At 36.3% G+C, this 23160-nt stretch overlaps 4 protein-coding genes across 9 annotated transcripts; 2 read left to right on the forward strand and 2 right to left on the reverse strand.

Moving 5' to 3' along the window:
* Window positions 1-30: 30 nt before the first annotated feature.
* On the forward strand, window positions 31-2647 carry LOC121236764 (protein trichome birefringence-like 41). 4 transcript variants are annotated; one of them, XM_041133213.1, is made up of 5 exons: window positions 31-549; window positions 715-886; window positions 1230-1405; window positions 1515-1607; window positions 2253-2647. In XM_041133213.1, exons 1-5 carry the CDS (start codon window positions 260-262, stop codon window positions 2569-2571), a joined length of 1050 nt encoding a protein of 349 aa, XP_040989147.1. In that variant the 5' UTR covers window positions 31-259; the 3' UTR covers window positions 2572-2647. The 4 variants fall into 4 exon arrangements, with proteins under 4 accessions (XP_040989147.1, XP_040989148.1, XP_040989145.1 ...); XM_041133214.1 differs by having other exon boundaries at window positions 1521-1607; XM_041133211.1 differs by having other exon boundaries at window positions 1515-1679; window positions 2253-2646.
* A 1050-nt stretch (window positions 2648-3697) lies between these two features.
* On the forward strand, window positions 3698-8861 carry LOC121236759. Its single transcript, XM_041133202.1, has 8 exons — window positions 3698-3872; window positions 4484-4539; window positions 4636-4760; window positions 5183-5342; window positions 5867-6309; window positions 6676-7194; window positions 7728-7830; window positions 8446-8861. Exons 1-8 carry the CDS (start codon window positions 3723-3725, stop codon window positions 8582-8584), a joined length of 1695 nt encoding a protein of 564 aa, XP_040989136.1. The 5' UTR covers window positions 3698-3722; the 3' UTR covers window positions 8585-8861.
* Window positions 8862-9242: 381 nt separating this feature from the next.
* On the reverse strand, window positions 9243-12652 carry LOC121236767 (ubiquitin domain-containing protein 1-like). 2 transcript variants are annotated; one of them, XM_041133216.1, is made up of 5 exons: window positions 12436-12652; window positions 11510-11574; window positions 11093-11215; window positions 9840-9959; window positions 9243-9547 (listed from the first exon to the last, which is right to left on the reverse strand). In XM_041133216.1, the coding sequence occupies exons 1-5, from the start codon at window positions 12465-12467 to the stop codon at window positions 9483-9485; spliced, it is 405 nt and encodes a 134-aa protein (XP_040989150.1). In that variant the 5' UTR covers window positions 12468-12652; the 3' UTR covers window positions 9243-9482. The 2 variants fall into 2 exon arrangements, with proteins under 2 accessions (XP_040989150.1, XP_040989151.1); XM_041133217.1 differs by lacking the exon at window positions 11510-11574 and having other exon boundaries at window positions 12436-12643.
* Window positions 12653-13680: 1028 nt separating this feature from the next.
* Window positions 13681-17742, reverse strand: LOC121236760. 2 transcript variants are annotated; one of them, XM_041133204.1, is made up of 7 exons: window positions 17360-17742; window positions 17116-17184; window positions 16795-16962; window positions 16360-16530; window positions 15754-15963; window positions 15114-15202; window positions 13681-14713 (listed from the first exon to the last, which is right to left on the reverse strand). In XM_041133204.1, exons 1-7 carry the CDS (start codon window positions 17442-17444, stop codon window positions 14066-14068), a joined length of 1440 nt encoding a protein of 479 aa, XP_040989138.1. In that variant the 5' UTR covers window positions 17445-17742; the 3' UTR covers window positions 13681-14065. The 2 variants fall into 2 exon arrangements, with proteins under 2 accessions (XP_040989138.1, XP_040989137.1); XM_041133203.1 differs by having other exon boundaries at window positions 17291-17690.
* Window positions 17743-23160: the final 5418 nt, after the last annotated feature.

The raw sequence follows: 23160 nt of genomic DNA on the forward strand, positions 1-23160 counted from the left end.
ATGTAAAAAAATTGTTAGTTGAGAAATGATCAGTGTTTGGTCCATCTATACATTCATAATGTCCCAACAACAACATTAGAAACGGAAAAGAGATTGTAAAAGATAAAATGTGTATTACCAAAATACACATGATCATGCGTACGTGTGTGACATATATATATACTTCTGCATCATTCTTTCCACACCTTTCAAGTCCTAATTAACTGTTCTCTCTCTATAGATCTCTCTCAACACAAGTACATACCTGACCGCGTACGCCATGAAACATTGGATTAAAAGCTTTTGTTCTTTTGTTTTTGTCATGTTACTCGTTTCATGCAATTCCAAAACGGAGCGATTGAGTACGTTAATAGGTCATGACGATCATTATTTACAAACGGGCAGCTGTGATTTCTTCCGAGGAAGATGGGTTCATGATGATTCCTATCCTTCGTACAACTCAACATCCTGCCCCTTCATTATGAAAGAATTTGACTGCCAGAAAAATGGGCGACCTGATACTGATTATCTCAAATACAGATGGAAGCCTCGCCGTTGTAAATTGCCAAGGTCAGTCGGTACCCATATATGTATGCATTAATAATATGTGTTATCACAAACCTGCATCTTGCATGTGTCCATGATCTAGTGTCCTAACTGCAGGGTACGTACGTAACGTCCGTCTTAATTTATATGTATGATCATTTTTTGCATGTCTTGTACATATGCATGTAGATTCAACAGTCGGGATTTCTTGAGAAGGTTTAAGGGGAAGAAAATATTGTTTGTAGGGGACTCTCTAAGCCTCAATCAATGGAAATCTCTCACATGCATGTTGCATGTTTCAGTGCCCCAAACAAACTACACTCTCGAGAGAAAAGGTGCTCTCTCCACGTTTACTTTGCAGGTGAGTACGTATATAGCTAGGTGCTTTTGATGTTACATGTTACATGTTGCATGATCGAAGTTGCATGCGTGGCACTTTTGATGAGTTTTCTTCAACCCGGTTGGTTCCATCTACTTGTTATAAAGCAGAATATTGCTCTACGATTGGGATTTTTTCAGTGCGAGCGACTCTGTTAAACGTATTGGAAGGCCATCAACTTGGTTAATTTTGTGAAATCATCGCAATTAATTAAATCTACATCTTCCTATCAATTTAAGTTTTTGAGACGTACAATGATGATTTCAGAAATTTTGTTATCATCTGTGCATATTACATGGGAATTTCATGGATGATGGGGTTGCAGGAATATCGCATTTCTGTGGCGCTATCTCGCAATGGGTTTCTAGTTGATCTGGTAAAAGAAAAGATGGGCACAGTCCTGAAGCTGGACTCCATTAACGATGGTAATGCATGGGGAGGATATGACATGCTTATCTTCAACACCTGGCACTGGTGGCTCCATACAGGAAGAAAACAACCGTACGTACGTAATTAATTAGATTCTCGAACAACATGAGCTGCATGTCTTTCTGGTGCTTTAACGTACGTACTAGGTCTAATATTAAGAAATATTATTATTGTTTTGAAGTTGCAGTTGGGATTACATTCAACAAGGAGATAGAATACACAAAGATATGGATCGTTTGGTTGCTTTTAAGGAGGGGCTCACTACTTGGTCAAAGTGGGTGGACTCTAACGTTGATCCTAAAATAACCAAAGTATTCTTCCAAGGAATTTCTCCAACCCATTTCAAGTAATTAAGCCCTGATCTCCTACAACTCAACCCGTTTTATATATAGTAATATATATTGAATTTTGAGTTTTGGAATGTAAAAAAGTAATTTTATCAATCTAATAATTCTTTTAGGTAAAAATGATATTTGAAAATTTTATAGAAGAATAATGACATGAGTCTTAAGGTGTGTACTGATCACTTTGAAAAAATGTGTAATGTATCAAAGTATAATTTATAAAAGCTGACAATTCATTTTTTTAAAATATATATCAAATTGAGATTTTTCTTGAAAAGCACCTACGAAGTTCGAACGTAGAGAAGATGTACTCGAAAACCATCATAGAAACTTTTACTAAATAGTGAACAATGTCTTTTTTGAAAAATTCTACTTATAATCATCTCCACGCAATATATGGTACCACACATTGTTTTCTATTTTTTTTCTTTCCTAAATGTATGGTGTATGAATGATAAATAGAAGAACTCAATTAATTAATTTAAGAGAAATAAATATAAATATAATATGTAGTGTGTGAGATGATCAACAGCAAGCAAAATTCTAATTTTTGGTGGTCATGTTGAATTCAACAGTGGCAAAGACTGGAATTCGTCGAAGTCCACAACGTGCCATGAAGAAACCAAACCCTTGAGGAGTTCGACATATCCAAAGGGTTCGCCACCAGCAGTAGCTGTGGTAAAGAGTGTGTTGAAGAAAATCTCAACTCTTGTCACATTGCTCGACGTGACTACATTATCTCAATTGAGAAAAGATGGACACCCATCCATTTATGGCTTTGGAGGGAAAAGGGGGAACGATTGTAGTCATTGGTGTCTTCCCGGTGTCCCTGATACATGGAATCAACTCTTATACGCAACTCTTATCACTCCAGGAAATTCAAAAATTAATTAGAACTTTTTAGCCAATATATATTACAAACTGTATTAATGGTACGTAATACGCATACTATTCTCTGTGCATGTTTCGTGAAAATCGTAAAGCTCCAATACTATTAATTTCTCTGGTAAATGAAGAAGATAAGTAAAAATAGAATTTAAAAAATACTTCTATTCAGATGAATGTTATATAGATAGTGAGAGGACCTATTTATAAAAAAAGAGACCAAGTTAAATAAGGAAGTACATAAATACAATGTCTCCTAATCTAAATTGTATTCCAATCAAAATAATATACATGAAATTACGACAACAAAATATAATCGAAATGGTTGGTGCCCTTAAGAGGAGTTTTTACTTTTTTTGTAACATGAGAACAGGATAATCGAGGAAAAGTTAAGATTGAAGTAAAGATTTTTAAGTAAAGATAAATGATATTTACAGTCTTAGAGTGTGCAAGTTCTGCATACTCTATTTTAAAAAAAAAGTGATTAAATCTAAGATTTACATAAAAAAAAATTTTAATAATAAACTCTACTTTTTTTTATTATTTTAAATAAAGTAGGCTGAGCTATTGAATTGATTAAGGCGGAGCTTGTGCAAGAGATTGATCGTTTGAATTTCACTCACAACTAACTGGGTTGGGCTCACGACTTGGGCTCAATGGATTGATCTTCGAACATTTGTTCCTTCAATTTAAAGAAGAATTTTTTATTTGCAAGCCGGTATATATTTCGTTTTCCTTTTTATTCCAGATTTTTCTCTGTGCTTACGTGGTCACGATAAGCGTTATCTATCAGTTTTTTTAAAAAAGAAAAGATATTTATAATTGTTAATTATATAACTTTTATGTGATCGTTTTAAAAAAATAACAAAACATGAGATTAATATAAAAAAATTAATTTTTTAATAATAAATTTTATTTTATTTTAAATAATTACGTGATATTTATATACTTTATAATTAATTTAATTATTCGTTTTTTAATGATTATTTTTACAGTATTATAATATTAAAAATTATTATACAAGAAATGACAAAAACAAAGAAAAGGGTTGGACGGTTCCACGCGTACGGCATACAAGTGTCCATCAACTGCCACGTGGAGTGATCGTCGTTCCGGTTTTCATCAGTCTCCCAAAAAACGCAGGGAGAGATGGCGGGAAAATGAGTGCCCTTAAAAGATTTGGCATCGCAAAATCAGTACCCAAATTATATTTTCTCCGATCGGACAGGAGAGAAAGAAGTATGGCACAACACGAAACCCTAGGAATGCTGGAAGAGATCGAATCCCTCGTCTCCGTTCAACTTCAAGTGGTAACAAACCTCTCTCTTTCTCTCGATTCAACGTAATCTTAGCCCAGCCCATCATCAATTTCACGCTTCTAATTTCCGATATCTTTCTTCAATTACCCTAGTGTTTGTTAATCCTTTTTTTTTTTTTTGTTTGCACTGCCTAGTTCTTTTTGAGAGTGTGTTGAATTCACCAGTTTTAGAAAGACAAGAAAGGCAAAAAGATTACATGAATTAGGGTTAGGAAGGAACGCGGACTCGGAGCTATAAAAGAGGTTGATAGTCCACCTTGAGCTTCAGCTTAATCCCAAGCTCGTTAGTATCTCAGGCTGTGTTATTAGTTCTGGCCTCAGATTAACGGGACTAATAACCATTGGTAATATGGTGATCAGAACTGAGACTTCTATGCCTACCAACAACATTTACCTCAAATTAATGTAACAGAGACCATCGTTTTCTGCTTTCTCATCCTTATTGTACTGGTCTTCTTATTACTTGCAACTTCACGCGACCATATCCTTGTTGTAGTCTACTTTAGGAAGTTGCCATCAGCAGCCTGTTAGCTGAAGAATTTTTCTGAGTTTGTTATAGGATACGCTATGGTAACTACTTTACTATATGAAATTCTTTTTCAGGTTTCCTACAAGTGGCTGAGCCGCAATTATTTAGTGTCATCAAATTCTGCAAAGAGGTAAGAACTGGCCTCACCAAATATCCGTTTATGGACTTTCTGCTAGAGCTTGCATAGTTTTTTGTTTTTCAATTAGTTGATTGCTTGTATACATAGGTTGCTTCAGGAGTTTGTTGAAAAACATAAAAGTGGGTTGGAAGTAGTGTATACTTTGTCTGGCTGGTTGAAGAAAGATTCTTCAAATTACCATATAAGGCTTGTTTCTGGCCCTAAACTTGCAGGTGAGATTTTATTCAATGTTTCTTGCAACGAAATTTTGTAATGCATTGTGTAGGATAGAGATTGGAGGGGGCAGGGAGTAAAAAATTTTCCAAGAAAGGAAATGCGACTCAGAAAAAACTTTCTTGCTAACATATACTGATAAACCAATCCCTTTTCCTTTCTTTTCTTTTCTTTTTTTGCTTTTTTTAAAAGCATTTGTTCTGTGAATCTGTGGACTTGATTTTGTTCTCACTGTTTCAACTCACGTCTCCCCCCTTTTTAAAACGCTTTTGAGATTTAATCCAAAAGAACATTTTAAAGCACCCTTGCAGTGAGTAAAACTATAGAAATTATTTATCTGATTTATTATTAAATAAGGGTCTGTTGGCAACTTAAAGAAAGAGACACTAATGTGGGATCCGTTTCTTCTGTTTTTATGCAGAAGCCAAACAAGATTTTGATGGAAATTGCTCAATTCAGGTTTATAGTGTGCAAGCTTGCATTCCAAAAGATCCAGCTGCGCTTTGGAATGCTGAATTTGTACAAGCTGAAGAGCTTTTTAAGCAGCACTTCTCGACTGACAATTGCTTGAGAGACAACAGGTTAGTGTATTTTTATGATTTAAGCTAAGTCCATCACCTTTGTTTGCCATGTTTTATGGTGCCAGTGGCCTTTCTAGTTTTATCTAGTCTATTTTGCCACTATTTCAGATTATATAGTTGCCATAGCTATTAAACCTCTAGGCAGGTTGGCAGAATTCTTCCATTCCCTTTTTACACAAGAGAGACTGCTGAAAGCATCCTTGCACATGGTGCACCAAATTGTAATTTTGATTAAATATGCAATGAAGACCAGCCCAAACCATCAGAGCAAAGGCAATCACACATGATAAGTCATAATCAGGATTCTCTTTTGCTTTTATTACTGTATACATACTTCATGAGTTGTTTTGGCCTTGTTAATTGAGCATTTATGTTCAAAATAATTGAAAGAAAGAGTTGATAAAAAGCAATATTGGCCATTCTTTTAAGTGAGTAGTAATCGTAGTCTTTCCATTTACATGGACACAAACATGAGTTAAATGTTTAATAGTTCTTTCTTGATGCTTACTGCAATGCTTCTTCAGGTTCTGTGGGATCTTTAATTCATTTGTCAAGCGGAATGTGGATGAGATTCCTGTTAGCAATGCAAATCAACTGCCCAAAACTGCTGGAGGCCTAGGGCAATGCAAAAGTGGTATTGTGTATAAAAACACCATGGCTCCACGATCAGAGCAAAATAAAGTACAGCAATCTAGCCAAAAAGTTGGTCTGCAGTCTCCTGGTGTGGTAAAAGATGTCAAAAGTGAAAGCAAGGGCACAGGAGTTCATGGTCAGGATACCAAAATTTCTGCAGATAAAGAGAAAGTCCCTCCCTTGCCTGCTGGAAAAAAGAATGTCCAGAATGGGAAAAACCCTTCTGATGCTGGAGGTTCATTGGCAAATTTTTGGGGTCGGGCATCTGCAAAGTCAAAGCCTTGTGGCCTTGCAGATGATAATAGTGTTATTCCAGTTATTCCAAATCCAACTGGTTTGTTTCCATTTAATTATCCTATGCTGTTACAATTTTGATTTTTGTTTTATAAGTAAGAAAATTTATTGATCCTATTGATCCTCATAAATAGGCAAAGCCCAAGTACATAGGTAGTATACAAGAGAGAAATACCTAATTACAGCCACAAGCAAGAAAAAGAAGAATAAAAGTCATTAAAATTGACCCCCTCTAAAACAGCGGCCTTAGCCCAAACTAACAATTTGATTGTTTATTTGACTATAACGGAGAAATTTGTCATGATGGATCTTTTCTTGGTTAAAATTTATGACACAAACTTCTGTTCTACAACCATATTTTCTTAGCTCGGTCTATTAATTATTGGTTCTTCTTGTTATGTTTCAGTCACTAGTGCTGAGGCTCAAATATGTGCTGATGAAGCTGTAGAGATTGTCAGCAGTGATGATGATGGCCAAGATGTCAATTTTAAGAGAGCCTCCAATGCCGAAGGAATTAGAAAAAGGAGGGTTGTATTTGATTTCTCAGATGAAGATGAAGAAAATGAAGATGCAGTCAATTTAGCATCACCAGATATTCCAAAAGTTCGATCATCTCTAGATCAGAAACAAAGTACCAAAATTTTGGCTTCAGAAAAATCCAATTTGAACTTTGACAAGGAAATAGAAGATAAACCAGTGGTCAAGGAAGGGATAGCTACCAACAAGGAATCTAACCAACCGCTGAGAGAGAATTCTCTAGTTATCAACAAGGCCACAGAAGCTGGGACTTCCTCTAAAGAGAGAGTACAAAGTGGTATTCCAGAAAGTGACATAAACAGGAAGAATACACCAACACTTGCTGTTCCAAATTCCCCTAAAAGGAGAAAAGTGTTGAAGACACAGATTGATGAGCGAGGAAGAGAAGGTATACAGATGATTAGATCCTCAGTTTCTAAGGAGACCTGTGTATGTTATATAATGTTGCATGGTAGTAATTATTTTACCTTTGGAAATTCACTAGCTAAACCTAATCCTAATCAGTTCAATAAATTCCAGATACCTTTTTATGCCATAGCTGCTATCTGAAGTAAGTAAATTATTGTGTGTTCCCACTAGGTAATCCATATTGGTAAAGCACTCCCATTCAATTTGGCTCGCACTAGAGCTTTTTTTTTTTTTTTTTAAATGATCGTTCCATATTGAAGATTAGTTTTTCACTTTTAATAAGTTAATTGAAGCTTGTTCTATTAGGTTTGCTAATGTTGTACTTCTGATAAGCCTTTTTTTTTTTTCTGGGAAAGAGAGGAGATTAAAAAAAAAAAAGTTGTCTTCTGCATTCACTTCCATTAATGCCCTGTTAAACCAGAAGGCATCTTCACCCAATTCGGTTAGTCATAGTTTCTCTTTTACACCTTTTATTGCTATAATTATAATAATATCTGCATTTTCTTGCTCCAGTAACTGAAGTAATCTGGGAGGGTGAAGAGACAGGAGCAAAGAAATCTGACAGTGGCACAACAAAGAAACGTGACAACTCTACATCTGACAATACTATTAGCAGGTTAACTATATGCTTCATCTCTGCTAGTTATGTTTTGCTAGAAATACTATTCCTCAGAACTGCAAGTTTCTTTCTTTCTTTCTTACTTCCTGTGTACCTGGGCTATGCCTACTTTTTGATAAATAAAATATCTTATTACTTATCAAAAAAAAAGTTTCTTTCTTTCTTTGTGTTTTTTTTTTTTTTTTTTTTTTTTTTTTTTTCGGCTAGGCAAATTTTAAGGGACAACCACCCTAGTAGTTGGGTTTTAACACCAACCTTGGACCCCATGGCCCCATGGTTCTAAAGGATCAGGGGCTAGTGCCATTCGGCCATTGGCCCCAGAACTGCAAGTTGTTTGTATGGTTTTCTATCTATAAATGTCAAATGACCCAACATTTGGCTCAATTTGTTTCAGTTCCGCGGCCTTCGGGCAATTGTATTGATAATGTGAGTACAAGTAATTGAGGCATTGGGGTGTCAATTATACCACCCTAAGGTTGATTGTCTATCACAGACAAATTATTATGGTTGTGAGTGCTGGATTCTTCATTAAGATACTATTCTGTAGCTGAAAGATAGCTCTCTCTGTCTATGGCTAGGCTCTGAATATTGGGTTTATGAATTATGATTTAGGCTTCCTGCAACGAAAAAGTCACCAGCAATGGGAAATGCTGCCCCTTCCAATCCAGCAGGCAAAGCAGGAAACAAGAAAGCAGGGAACTTGAAAGATCCTAAGCAAGGCAACATTCTTTCATTCTTCAAGAGGGTGTGAGACGTACAAAAAAACTTGAGCGAAGTACCACTGTGAATACAGAGATGTTTAATTGATGGTTCTTCAGATGCCAGTCTTGATGTAACTATAAGGTTTCGTTCAGTAGGAGGTTTTAAAGAGGTTTGGGGGAAGATGTTGCTATATTAGTAATTACCTTAATCTTTGCTCGAGGGGGAATCCATGTATTTGCTTGATGAGTCTAGGATTATGTTTGATGGGTCTAATCTACCCTTCAAATTAAGAAAAACTAAAAGAAGATGGCGTCACGGTTTTGCTTGATATTTGGCTCTGGGAATGGCATCTTGGTGGTCGATCTCTTAGCGATATGAATCAACGAATTTAGCATGACTTGATTTTAGAGTGCTGGGAAGATATCTTTCTACCACAACTGGCATTTTGCGCAGTTCTATACATTTTGTGCAGTTCTAGACGAATCGTTCTTTAGAATGACGAGAAAATATCAATCTAACATCAGACAAGTGGGATAAAGGGTTTATTCATTCTTCCATAGTTTGCAGTTATGCAGATTAGTTGGAACCCAGTTGACTGGGTATTGCTTTTTCTAATCAAGATTATATTTACTAGCCAGCATGATTGTTATTACCCAGAGAATGGTTCCAAATTGTGGATGGGGTAAAGCGATCAATACAACCACACATTGACCCAAAGAATTTTCATTCACAAGAATGACGCGAAAACCCGTAGTTTGAGGATAAAATCCAAATGGATGTTGCATTCTCACTCAATTACCCGCAGAAACTGAGAGCTAGCTAAGAGTCCAAAGCGAATATGCAAATAGAAATTCATAAAAGTTTACTTTGTGAAAGAGGATGACGGAATGATACACATGATTTACACTCAATCTCCGCACAAATGGTGCAGTGTATCCTCAACGGTATTAACCGTCTTGGATCAAGTTGGTCGGCTCACTCAACACATATTTGGGTAGTTCATATTTTGCACCTGCAATAAGTTTTGTAAGGCAGGGATAGAAAAGCTTCAGAAAAAATAGAATCGAAGGATAAAGTGAACATTAACATGACAAAAACATCATAGAATTTGCTTTTCAGCGTGAAAGTCAGAACGTATCACATCAGAAAAAGGTACCGATCATTCTGCCCAAAGTTACTATATGGTTCAAGTATTTTTTTTTTTTTTTTTTAATTTTTTTAACTTTATTTTCCCCACATGGCCCAAGCGGATATCTATCAGGGTGAAGTAATTATAAACAAGGGAAGTAACATGGATTAAGTACCTCTTTCATCATAGCAAATTGTCAAATCGGCACTTTGAACTATGACCCCTGCACTTTCCACGATCGCTTGCGAAAGGGTTAAGTCAGCTTCAGCAGCAGCTCGAAGTGCATCCCAAATCTCTAGTGCCCAGGAAAATGAAGATTACATTTCCGTTGTGCATGTGAAACATTAGAAGCATGTCTAAGTAAGATATTTATGATCCCGTACAAGGTCGGCAGAAAATCATAGGAACTTGACAAAAGACTAGATTACTACTCTAACTCCATGGTTATACAATATCAAAGAAAAATAACCATAGTTTGGAGAACTTGAAAGTTCATAATCTTCTCACAAAGATGCTTGTAATTGATAGCCAAAAGATAAAGGACTTACGATAAACAATACGTTGGAAAGATATTTTCTTATCAATCAAAACAACAATGTTATTGTGTAGTGTAATTAAGTATAAAAAAAATTGATTGCTGTTGATGTGAAGTGCCAATTGCTACATGAATATTGGAGGATTATCCCATAAGTTTTCTGTGAGGCTTGTATCAAGTTCTGAAGTTCATGACTGCACCTTCTTGTCCCATCAAGAATATGGATATGGTTATAATCTCTAAATCAAAAAAGGAACAAAGAGGAAAAAAAAGACCCTCATCATAACAAATCCTATAGTGTTTGGAGCCATCCTTTTCTTCATCCCTATAGTTGGGTGTTCGCTATCATATACTTCTGGTGTATTTGGGTTGTGCCCCTTTGCACTTTGAGTAAAGTTTACCATACTTATCAAAAAACGCATTTGGAGTCGGCTATAAAAGCATCTGATGCCACTTCTCTATACAAGTTGGTGCTTCTATCAGAGCATATGCCATCATGCCCTTTAACCCACTGTCAATTTGACCTTTTCCATAACCTTGTAATGGCTTTACTAACAAATTAATAGGGGTTTTCATCGTAAAGCCCAGGAGAAAATTGTCAAGCAAAAATCCGATGATGGAAAATTCAATAAATACTTGAGGCTTTTCTCCATGGCTTTGCAACAAAGATAATAAGCTATGTTAATAATCTTTTACAAGCTATGATAATACATATAGATAAATATATGAAAGTCATCTAAACATGAAAAAGGTTAATCGTATATTGAACAAGAGATTATCCGTCTTAGACTTCTTCATTCTGATTTGTCAACTCTGTTATACTAGGCAAGCTAACCTTAGATAATTACAAAAGCTTTCCAACAAAGTCTTTATATAATCTGAAGCAACACTACCTTTCCGGCCACCATAGTGAGGAGCAGTGTCCCAAAACTCATCTCTCAACTGCACGAGCTGAGTCTTTGTTATTGGCTGTGGATGCTTCCAAGGTTTTGGCTTCCGGATCTTTTTCACAGTCCCTGTTTCACATTAGAATATCAGACAGCATCACGATTTAATTTTAAATATCAGCATTTGAATCGAGATTGTCAATCTGATAGCGCCCATCATTACCACGCATGGTTGAAACTAGTTACAAAAAAAAAAACACTTGGAGCGCTACAATCAACTGGGATTTTTAAATAAGTGATGGTTACTAGGCCAACTGGACTTGCTGCACGTGTCTAAATGGAGAATGACAAATTCAAGAAACAATTATGCACACAAAAATGTTCACCAGCTCCCTTATAAAAAAGCAATGCTAGCTTATGTACCTTTAGTAAAAATGACACAGCCACCTTCATGCAGGCACCAGCACTTCCAAAAACTTTGAAACAAGCTGTAATCATATGATCTTGTGATATGGGATTGAAGGACATACGTTGTAAGTAAATGAAATTCAATTATTCAGGACATTAGAATTATGGACACAAAATTTTAGGCTTGACGTTTTGTGAATAAGGTAAAGTCCATCAGTAATCTAATTGGTGTTGGTAAATAGGGTTGAAGTTCATATGTGTGTATATAAATATATATATATATATATATATATATATATATTTCTATTATAGGTTCTAAGGCATAGTTAACGGGCAGGACCGCTTGTTGAAGAGGTGCGCGTTGCCAGGAGGTTTTAGAACAGTAAAAAAAGTTAGTGCAGTTAGTTACTAATCCTTTAACTCACTGGAAAATTTGTAGAATTCAGGACGTTACTTCAAAATTTGACTTGGGAAATTTTAGTTCCAGAAACTCAATTCTCAACCCGATGATTTGGATTCACAATCAGCCACTCAATCTACAAGCAAAGAAGTAGCGAAAAACGCAAAGAATGTAGAGAGACAAACAGTTCTCAGGAAATAAATAAGCATAGAAATGAATGAACATTAAATTAAAATCAATTGGAAAAAGAATGAGGAAACAAAGTAATGCACGGAGTGCTCGCTGAGAAACAACAAAAAACTTTCAAAACTGATATTCTGAAATCTTAAATTCTCGCTGGACTCCGCCTACCATAAAATAACCATTTTGACATAGCGCTTCCAGCCTATTATTCGTTCATTTATTATGACTTGCAAACGGATTATACTTAAACTCCTGCTCTAAATTTTTTCCCCGCAGGTTTTCTCAGCAACCGAACAGAAGGTAAAACTCTTCGAAACAAACAAATCAGAGAGAGAGAGAGATGATAGAGTAACCTCACCGTCGGCTTTGGTCTGCGAAGATCCAACACATCCCATTCCGCTTCTGATTCCACAAGAAATCGCTGCTGCTTCGAGAGAGAGCGAGAGAGAGAGATTGAAAGGATGAGCTCAGAGAAGCATAAGAAGCTTCATTGAGACGCAAAAGTCAAAAGGGACGCGGAGAAGCTCGTGCTGTTGATGTAGAGTTTCGTTTTATCAGTTAATGGTTGCTTAATAATAAACATGGTTGTGGTGGTTGGCTGTCTATGTTCATGTTGGTGGAGGAGGTAATTATTTCTTTTTTTCTTTCTTTTTCCAAGTAACATCTTCGAAATTGTGTTAAATAGTTAATAAATAATAATATTAATTTATCCTAAAAACTCTTAATCTTCTTTTTAATAATTATCTATTTTTATTATGTATTAAATGATTAATAAATAATAAATATTTTTTAAAATCATTTACATTACATCATGATGATTAAATGATAATGAATAACATCTGTTACAAATATAACTAATTTCATTTACCGCGAAAAATTAAATTTTACGAAGTATAATAATTATAAGAGATTCCATTTATATTCAAGTGTCTTAAAAGTTTCGTTTATTACATGCACAATTTCATGGCATACAGATACTGCATTTGGATTGAAGGCAGTTCATATGGGCATAATTACTTAATTTACTTTCATGGATGAAGGAGATGCGAGATATTTGCATTGAAAGGTATGTTATATTGCACAATGTAATTTTCATGGATGAAGATGTGCACAGTTACATGAACTTAGATGTTTAGCTGGCGAGACGAGACGAGAATTTTGTGAATAACAGTAAAATGTTTTAAGTTAAAATATTTTATTAAGTTTTGACAAATGAGAGGAAAAAAAAAGTTAAATAAAATTATTATAAAATTAAATTATTATTTGAACATAATTTTAATTTTTTTTTTTTGAAAATTCAAAAAAGTTACATTATTTTTTGTATTTTGTTTAAAAGTTTAAAAAAATTGTAATGATTGTATAAAAAAGTTAAGGATTTGAAATTAAAAAATATTTTGTATTTGAGTGATATTTAGAAAGAAAATTATGAGAAATTTTGAAATGAGACTAGCTAACTTCCCAAACAACCGCAAATAGGTGTTAAAAAATGTGTAGATAGCACCACCCTTGATTAATAGGCTCCACGTCTTACTGGTAATCCACCATCAAAACAAGTTTGTTGCTCAAGATACTAGCATATTTTGAAGAGCATCAACTCAACTGGTTCCAGTACTAATACTTAGTTTTTTTCACAACACAAACTTCAGGAAGTGGGGAAAAAAAAATAGAGAACACACACATGTTAAACTTTCCAGGTTTTCTAAACAAGGCTCTCTACTTCTAGGCTTCTATCAGAGAGGCAACTACCTATTTGATTCCGATACAGACAACAGTCATGTAATCCTGGTCCCAACATGTATGGTAGCACCCTGCCAAATATTTTCTCTGAACTCAACCTCATTTGCAATTGATCTCTCAAACACATATCCTTGGTTACAGACTTACAGTATTGATTCAGTTACATATTCGATCAGAAGGAAACATGTTGCTCCATATAGAAGGGGCAGGAAACTAAGCTAACTTTGAAAAGACGGCAAAATACCGTTTGATTAATATCGGAAGGAATCATCTGAACCATACTTGCTCCTGATATTATAATGGTCAAACTTATGATTATCATAATGCGCTGCCTTCATCTCGGAGGGCCTTGGCTCTGACCCCACTGCTTCATAAACCGTTTCTCCACTTTTATCTCGTTGTCGATGCCTTGTTCGTTCTTTCTGGCTCTTAGACTTGCTATAAGGAGGAACCTCACCCGGTCCATAGAATTCTGCATACTCTTGTCGTTTTGAAGACCGGTGCTTACTTGACAATGAGGGATCCTTAAAACTGTTTGATTTGATCTTTGGGGGCTTCATTTCGGAGTATTTGTCACTTCTATTAGGAGTATGGGCCTGCCGATTTTCAGAAAGAGGAGCAGGAGTGGTCTGCCTCTGAACCAATGTGGGTTCAACTTCATCTTCAGGCATCCGGAGAGAGTCTTTAAAGGGAGTAAGGCCATTTCTAGGGCCATCTGGTCTGAAACGAGAGGGTATAAAGTAAAGGGGTATACTGGCCAATGCTTCGACTGCAAGCTTGGACAGATCAAGGATGAGCCGTCCAAAAGATGGCCATCCAGGTTCTTCTTTTATGCTCTCCACAATGGGAGTGGGTTTTCCTTTGTTTGAATGATCCTTAAATTCACTGTCTGAAGGTTGCTGCAGCATCAGAAATACATTAGGTTAAGCCAACGAGCAAGTAGGCATAAGTGAGTATCTAATTTTTAACGGAAAAAAAAATGATCTTGGAGCTTCCAAGACCAACACAGAAAAAATCAAGACTGTTAAGACAACAGAAATAGAATTGAAGTGAAGAATCTTAAGTGGTCTTTGTTAATCTACTTGCACACAAAAGAGAGAATCGGAGAGCCATTGTAAATCAAAACTAATAAACTTATAAAATAGTCATCTTGCAATGTCTTGGTAGGAAGTTCGCTTAAAACTATTTTTTGACAAGCACCTTAAATTTTAAGAGAGAGTTCTCTTTATATTATTGAGGAATTCAATGATATGTTTTTATTAGTCTGAAGGCATAAAAAATTGATTGTAAGAGATTTACCATCCTCGACAAGAAAGAAGATCCAAAACCTTGCTGAAGCATACATGTAGCATATCCTACCAAGACAGCTCCAACAACCATAAGCACATCTGCCCAAGATCCGAAATAACTTAGTCACTATGTGGCAATGCAACCAAAGCCTCAATTATGATGAAGAAGAAATGTGTACAATATTTAATCAAAATACGTTGTATCCCTTGAAGAAACACAATGAGGGGCTTGCATCTTGACCAAACATAGAAAGCAGAACGTAGGACAGTGTGATATTACAATTTACGTCGATGATTCTAAATAAGCCCCTTATTTGTACTTGTACATGCATCTAGTTGAGTCGTACAGAGTTCAAATATTGGTTCATGTTCAGAAGTCCAATTTAAATCCAGGTACAAAATACCTTTTGCGCTTTTTAAAGACGGTTATTTACTTACCAAAAAAATTATTCAGCAACAAAATACATTGAGATTAACCAAGTTTTTGAATTTAACAGTGTGAACATGTCACTTGTGGTTTTATTCCTGAAGCCACCAGGTGAAAACAGTTACAACCAGCATGAAAGAAGGGCTTCCTACAGCTGAGTTAGCAGTAAGCACACCAACCACATGATGCCCCCAGGATAAAATGCACGATTAGGGATCCAAACCTGTAGCAGAAATTGAACTGTACTGATAATCACAATCTTCCTGATTGAGAGAGATCTGCCGAAGAGCGGCATTTCCTCTATCAATGACTAACAAGGAGCAGGTAGGCCGAACATATACCACATCAAAATCATTTGAGAATTTGGCATCCTCGCTTGGGCCATCTCTGTACCCTGCAACATTTGATTTCCCTCCAGCAATGGTTGTCACACCTACAAAGAATTTTCAACCTCAGCAATCGCTTTCTAATATAGCACCCACTATTCCTCAAGAATAATTTGTGATCAACGTTTTCAGCTTTAGAAAGGATAAAAATATCCCAATACAATAAAAAACTTAATATTCTTTTCCACTATATAGGTGTATCACTTTATATTCTTTGTTTTTTTAATGACAAGGAACTGCAGAGACCATTCAAATGCAACATGTATTTTTACCAAGTAAACCCCAGACTCATGTAACATGCTCCGATTGCTTTATATTCTACTTCACCGCTAACCTATAAAATCTAAACCTAGGAATCTGTCAAAGTTCCATCAAACACCAACATGCACATTTATAACCTAGCTCCTAGATGTAATTATCAGAGTAACATGAATTGAATATACCAGCATCCCCAATCTTCCTGATGGCAAGGTTCAAGGTATCGGCAACATACACGTTGCCTTTATCATCCATGGTTATGCCTTTGGGATGATTAAAACGAGCATCACTGGGTTTTCCATCCACATGCCCTGTATGACCCTGAAAAGACCCGGCAACCAACCTTCCCCTACTATCTGCAACAATAAAAGGTTCAGGGAAAAATAAACAAATAAGGATCATAAAAGTCAGAATATGAAGATTAGATCATGGCAATCAGCCTGTAACATTAAGACTAATTCACACGCTGCTCCACAAATAAAAATCACACCATCTTGAACACGATAGTTATTGCCATAAGCAAACAGGCTTACATAATTAATTTAATCTTGAAACGGACAAATTTCAAAGAGAGTAAATTATTGAAGTTCTAGAAAGCAAGAGGACAAGAATAATCATACATTGAGACAATGGCGGAGTGATCCTAACAATGTTGCTATTAACTTCATCAACAGCAAAAAGTTCGCCATCCTCAGAGACACGAATTCTGTAAGGAACCACTCCAATATCATTTCCTTCCACGACAGTCTCGACCAAGTACCCATTCTCAAATTGAAGAGCATTCCCATCTGCATACCAAATATCACAGGATGTATGTGGAATGTGATTAATTATATATATACATGCACATAAAAATTAATAAATAAATAACAAGTGCATAAACACTAGCAAGTAAATCATAATATTTCGAATAATAAGTTAAAAAAACATATTTAAATAACCTGATTGGGGTATTTTCGAGGATGCCCTGGTCCATTTGAGAATAGATGACAAGTGTTTGATCAATGGCCCTGGGTACAAAGATTATTCAGAGCACGACACAAGTGAAGCAACAGAGAGAAAATTCATCAAAAAATAAAAGTGAAATAAGAAAATCGAAAAACAAAATGAGCCTACCCACAAAGCAAACAGATCCATATAACCCAAAATTGTTTGAGAGAGAGAGAGTAGTGAGACCATGATTACCTGCAGGAGCAGCATGAGCTTGAAATTGGAGTGTACAAGAAACAACGAGTGCTATGAAAACGAGAAAGAGATGGGAATTTCTCATGGGTCTCACAAAAAATAAAATAAAAATAAATCCAAGGCTTAATAGATAGGAGAGAGATCAGTAGGTTTTGGGCTCAGAAATCGAAGAGATCAATTACTTCGACATCTCTGCTTAGGCTGCAAGCAGTAGCAAACTAGCAACTGGGTTTTGTTCCTTTCGTTTTAGCTATTGGAACTTAGGAGCTTCAACTCCATTCCAGTGTAGCTCGCTCCTCTCTCTCTCTCTCTCTCTCTCTTATTTTTACCCCTTTTAAATCGTGTCTTTTTACTTTCTCTATACATTTTAAGCTTTTTTTTTTTTTTTAAACAAAAAAAAGGTAAATTTTTATATCAGAGAAAGCAAAGTCACTGTAGGTGGATTCAGATGCTTAATATCAGTTCTACCTTAGGTTATAGTACAATAATTTTTATTTCTCTCTCTACTTATCCTTTATAATCAATAAAAGAGAAAAATATTATCTTTTGATTTCCAAGATATTATCATGTTTAATTTCCATTCTTATACTATTAAAATCTCTAAAATAGAAAAAATATAATAAGACATAGAAGATAAATATTTTAACTACAAAAAGAATCAGTTATTTTTAAAAAATAAATACTTTGGTCACAAAGATAATCACATAAAAATAAATTCACAAACTGACATGATTTAATATGATTCGTTAGATTTTAAAACTATATTTATTATAAAATAAATTTAATGTATTATATCAAATCACGTCAGTTTATGAATTTATTTTTATAAAATTCTTTATAACTGTAATATTTTTCTTTTTTAAAAATAATTTTGAGTTATTAATAAAAGAAAGTCATTAATAATAAAAGGAGTCAAGAATACTTTTCCATTAAAAAAGTGGTGTTTAAGCATTTTTTGGGAATAAAATTTGCACGAGCCTTTACAAATATTTTACGATTATACAGCCTCCATTTAACTATTCAATGCCTCTCAAATTAAATTATTGTTTGAGAGCCGAAACGTGCAAGTTTTGTAACACATTATGATTCACGTTGTCCATCTTAGATTTTCAGGCTTTATGAAGTGTAAATCAAAGTGAGCATGATGTATCTCCTTTCCAAATTCGATTGTTTTAAATAATATTCCCTCTGATTCAGCCTGTTTGTTTTTGGAGACGAGATGAGATGAGTTAAGATTAAAGTTAAAAAGTTAAATAAAATATTGTTATATTAGAATATAAGGCTTTGATATGCCTTAGATACGTATGGGCTATGTATTGTTACAAACACATTGTGTGCATTCTTTGTAAAACCGTAGACAATAAGTTTGTTATTGTCTATGGTTACCATAACCATTTTTTATTCCTTTTACAATGTATATATACACACATACAGACAACAATATTGAATACAATGAGGAATTCTGTTATTCTGTTGTGCTCTGTTTTCTTTCTATTCCGTAAGCTTAACATGGTATCAGAGAGCCAGTGACTAATCGTCCAGGATCCATGGCTGACGTCCCTCATCCTTCTCCTCCCCCTCTCCCTCCCCCTCCTACACCTCCTCTTCCAAATCCTACCATTACTTCGTCTTTCTCTCACATTGTCACCACCAAATTAACTTCTGATAATTACCTCTTCTGGAAAGTTCAAACACCTGCATATCTCCGAGGTCAGGACCTCTTCTCTTTTGTTGATGGATCTTCTCTTCCACCTCCAGAATTTCTCCCTAGCTCATTGGCTGAACTCCCAAAATCAAACCAAGACTTTCATACTTGGCATAAGACAGATCAACTTGTGTTAAGTATTCTCTTCTCATCCCTCTCTGAATCTATCTTAAACCATGTACTTTCCTCTACTACCTCACATCAGTTAGGGACCTCCATCTCTTCCATGTTTTCTTTTCAATCTCAAGCTAAAGAGTTTCAAGTGTGTTTTCAACTCACAAATCTCTCTCGTGGTGACCAATTTATTTCAGATTATTTTGGCAATGTGCACCAATTAGCTGATTCTCTTGTCTCCTCTGGCACATCTCTATCCGAGAAGGAGATAATTACTTATCTTCTCAACGATCTTGGCTCCACTTATGAGTCATTTGTGACCTCTATTACCACACGCAGAGACCCCATTTCATTTTTTGAACTCTATCAATTGCTGCTTATCCATGAAACTCGTCTTTCCCACAATAATCGTTCTTCTCTTCCTTCTATTGAGCCTTCTGCTCATTTCAGCTCAGCTTCGCGTGACCAACGTGGTCGCGGTTCCTTTCGAGGAGGTCGTCAAGGACGTGGACGAGGACTTCATTTCTCCAACAATCGTGGCGGACGCACTCAGTCACTACAATATTTCTCTCCACAGCATCAAACATAGCAATATAATCAGTACAACTCTCAGTGCCCGATATGCCAAGTTTGTCAAAAGCCTGGGCATGTTGCGCTCCAGTGCCGCCAGCGTTTCAATCACTCTTACCAATATGAAGTGCCGAAGACCTTCTCAGCAAACTACACAGCACAGACTCCTTCATCTGAATCGGTTTGGTATTCCGATTCCGCTGCCACTCATCATCTTACTCATGATTTGTCTAACTTGAACTTGTCATCTAAGCCCTATGCAGGAAATGAGACCATTAGAGTGGGTGATGGTGCTGGCATCTCTATCGATAATTTCGATAACTCCACCTTCAATTTCAACTCATCTTCATTCCTTCTTCGAAATCTTCTTCATGTTCCCTCTATTACCAAAAATCTTGTTTCCATTCTACAATTATGCATTGACAATAATTGTTACTTTGAATTTCATGCAACTCATTTTTCTGTGAAGGACACGGAGATATAGAAAAATCCTCCTCACCGGGCCTACCCGTGATGGTCTTTATGTTTTTCCTACCACTTCACCTTCTCTGCGTTCTCCATCTGCCCATCTTGGTGAACGGACTTCGGTTGATCAGTGGCATCGAAGGCTTGGGCATTTCTCTCTTGCTTTAGTCTCTCGAGTGTTGCACTCCAAATGTTTGCCTTAGTATCCAACAGATTCAATCTTTTTTTGCTCAGAGTGTCCACTTGCAAAATGTCATCAGCTTGCATTTCAATCAAAAACGGCTCATTGTACTAAGCCTTTAGAGTTAATGTGCGCTGATGTATGGGGCCCGACCCACTATGTCTCTCACAATGGCTATAAATACTATGTTTCGTTTGTTGATTACTATACTCGTTTCACTTGGATTTTTCCGATGAAATTAAAATCAGATGTGCATCACATTTTCTTCTCATTTCGTCTATTCATTGAACGATTATTTAATTCCAAGTTAATTAACTTACAAACTGATGGAGGTGGTGAATTTAAACCTCTCACCTCTATATGCAAACAACTTGGAATTACTCATCGTCTCACATGTCCTCACACCCATCAACAAAATGAGCTTGTGGAACACAAACACCGTCACATTGTTGAAACTGGGCTTGCCCTTCTAGCTCATTCCTCTCTTCCTTCTAAATATTGGGCCGAAGCCTTTGAAACCGTAGTTTATCTTATTAATTTGTTACCAACACCCACTCTAAAAAATAAATCTCCCTATTCTATGGTTTATAAATCTGAACCTGACTATAAATTTCTCAAAGTTTTTGGTTGTGAGTGCTGGCCAAATTTAAGACCTTACAATTCTCACAAAATCGATTTTCGGTCCAAATCCTGCGTATTTCTTGGTTACAGCCCGACTCATAAAGGATACAAGTGTATGGACTTTCAGACTCATAAACTCTACATTTCTTGTGATGTTGTTTTCAACGAGCGATCCTTTCCTTTCTCACGCCCGCAACCCACTTCATCTTAAATTCCTTCTGTTCCTACCACAGCAATTCTACCCATCTTGCAATCAGACCCATTGTCCGGCCCATCTATTCTAGGCCCAGAATCCTCCATCCTCAACCCCACTCTCCTCAAATCGCACTTTACCAATTTCAGCTCCAGCTTCAACACTATCGCCTGATTCAACCTGATCTTCATCCATTCATGCTTCATCATCTCCATCTACTTCTCCCATCTTAGTCCCACCACGTTCTCCTATAATTATTAGAGCTCACACAAACTCATCCCGTCCTCGCCATTTTACCGATGGAACTGTTGCCTACCCCACTCGATTTTGTCTCACCATCTCTGCGCAGGTTCCAGATGATCCTTCAAGCTTCACTCATGCTTCTCAATTCTCAGAGTGGAAACAAGCTATGCAGGCCAAGTATGATGCTCTTCTTCAAAACTCAACATGGATATTAATTCCTCCTGCCTCTCATCAAAACATCTTAGATTCCCGATGGGTGTATCGCACCAAGACTCATGTATATGGATCATTTGAAAGAAGAAAAGCTCGATTGGTAGCAAAAATGTATCACCAACAGCCTGGAATTGATTTTCAGGACACTTTCAGTCCAGTAGTAAAGCCAACTACCATTCGGCTAGTGTTGTCTATTGCTGTCTCCAAACGATGGGCTATGCATCAAATTGATATTCAAAATGCCTTCTTACATGGCATATTGTCTGATGATGTTTATATGCAACAACCCCAGGACTTTGTTGATCCAACCCGACCTCGTCACGTTTGCAAGTTTCAGAAAGCGATTTACGGTCTTAAACAAGCTCCACGAGCTTGGTTCGCCCAGCTAAGTACATGGCTTCTTGACTATGGTTTTGTTGTTTCTAAGGCTGACCCATCACTTTTCATTCTTTCACATCTTGATACTCAGATTTATTTGTTAATATATGTGGATGATATTGTCATCACTTCCTCAAAATCATCTGCTGTTACTTGCTTGATTGATGATCTCGATCGTGCATTTCCTGTTAAAAATCTTGGTAGACTTTCTTTTTTTCTTGGCATTGAAGTTGACTATTTTAAGGATGGTATTATGTTGTCTCAACGGAAATATCTAAACAGTCTTCTGACTCGAAGCAACATGCTTCAAGCCAAGCCAATGTCCTCTCCTATGGCTGCCTCCTTAAAATTGTCTAAGCATGATGCTCCTGATTTTGAGGATGTCACACTCTATCGGAGTATTGTTGGGGGATTACAATATTTATCTATCACTCGTCTTGACATTTCCTTCTCAGTTAACAAAGTTTGTCAGTTTTTACATGCACCAAAACTTCCCCATTGGAGTGCCGTTAAGAGAATCTTGAGATATTTAAAATCTACCATCAATCATGGCCTGTTTTTTGCCTCTCAATCTGGTTTTACTCTTCAAGCTTACTCTGATGCCAATTGGGGAGGCTGTCCGGATGATCGTCGCTCTACTGGCAGATATTGCATTTTCTTGGGAAAACATCTGATCTCCTGGAGTTCCAAAAAGCAGTCCACTGTGGCCAGGTCATTGACTGAGGCTGAATACAAATCCATTGCCTCCTCAGCCGCAGAACTCATATGGCTACAAACTCTTATGAGTGAGCTCAATATTCCTCTATCTCAAGCCCCTATTTTATGGTGTGATAACCTAGGGACCACTTATCTTCAGCAAATCCTGTGTACCATTCTAGGACAAAACACATGGATATTGACTACCATTTTGTAAGAGATAGAGTAGTTGCCAAGACTTTGAGAGTTTCTTTTATAAGCTCACAAGACCAAGTTGCTGATGTACTTACAAAGCCTCTTGTAGCTTATAAATTCTCTCGCTTCAAGTCAAGTCTCAATATTGTTGACACACCCTTAAATTCAAGGGGGCATATTAGAATAGAAGGCTTTGATGTGCCTTAGATACATATGGACTATGCATT

This window comes from Juglans microcarpa x Juglans regia, chromosome 6S (genome assembly GCF_004785595.1).
Source record: "Juglans microcarpa x Juglans regia isolate MS1-56 chromosome 6S, Jm3101_v1.0, whole genome shotgun sequence".
In the NCBI taxonomy this organism is placed as follows: domain Eukaryota; kingdom Viridiplantae; phylum Streptophyta; class Magnoliopsida; order Fagales; family Juglandaceae; genus Juglans; species Juglans microcarpa x Juglans regia.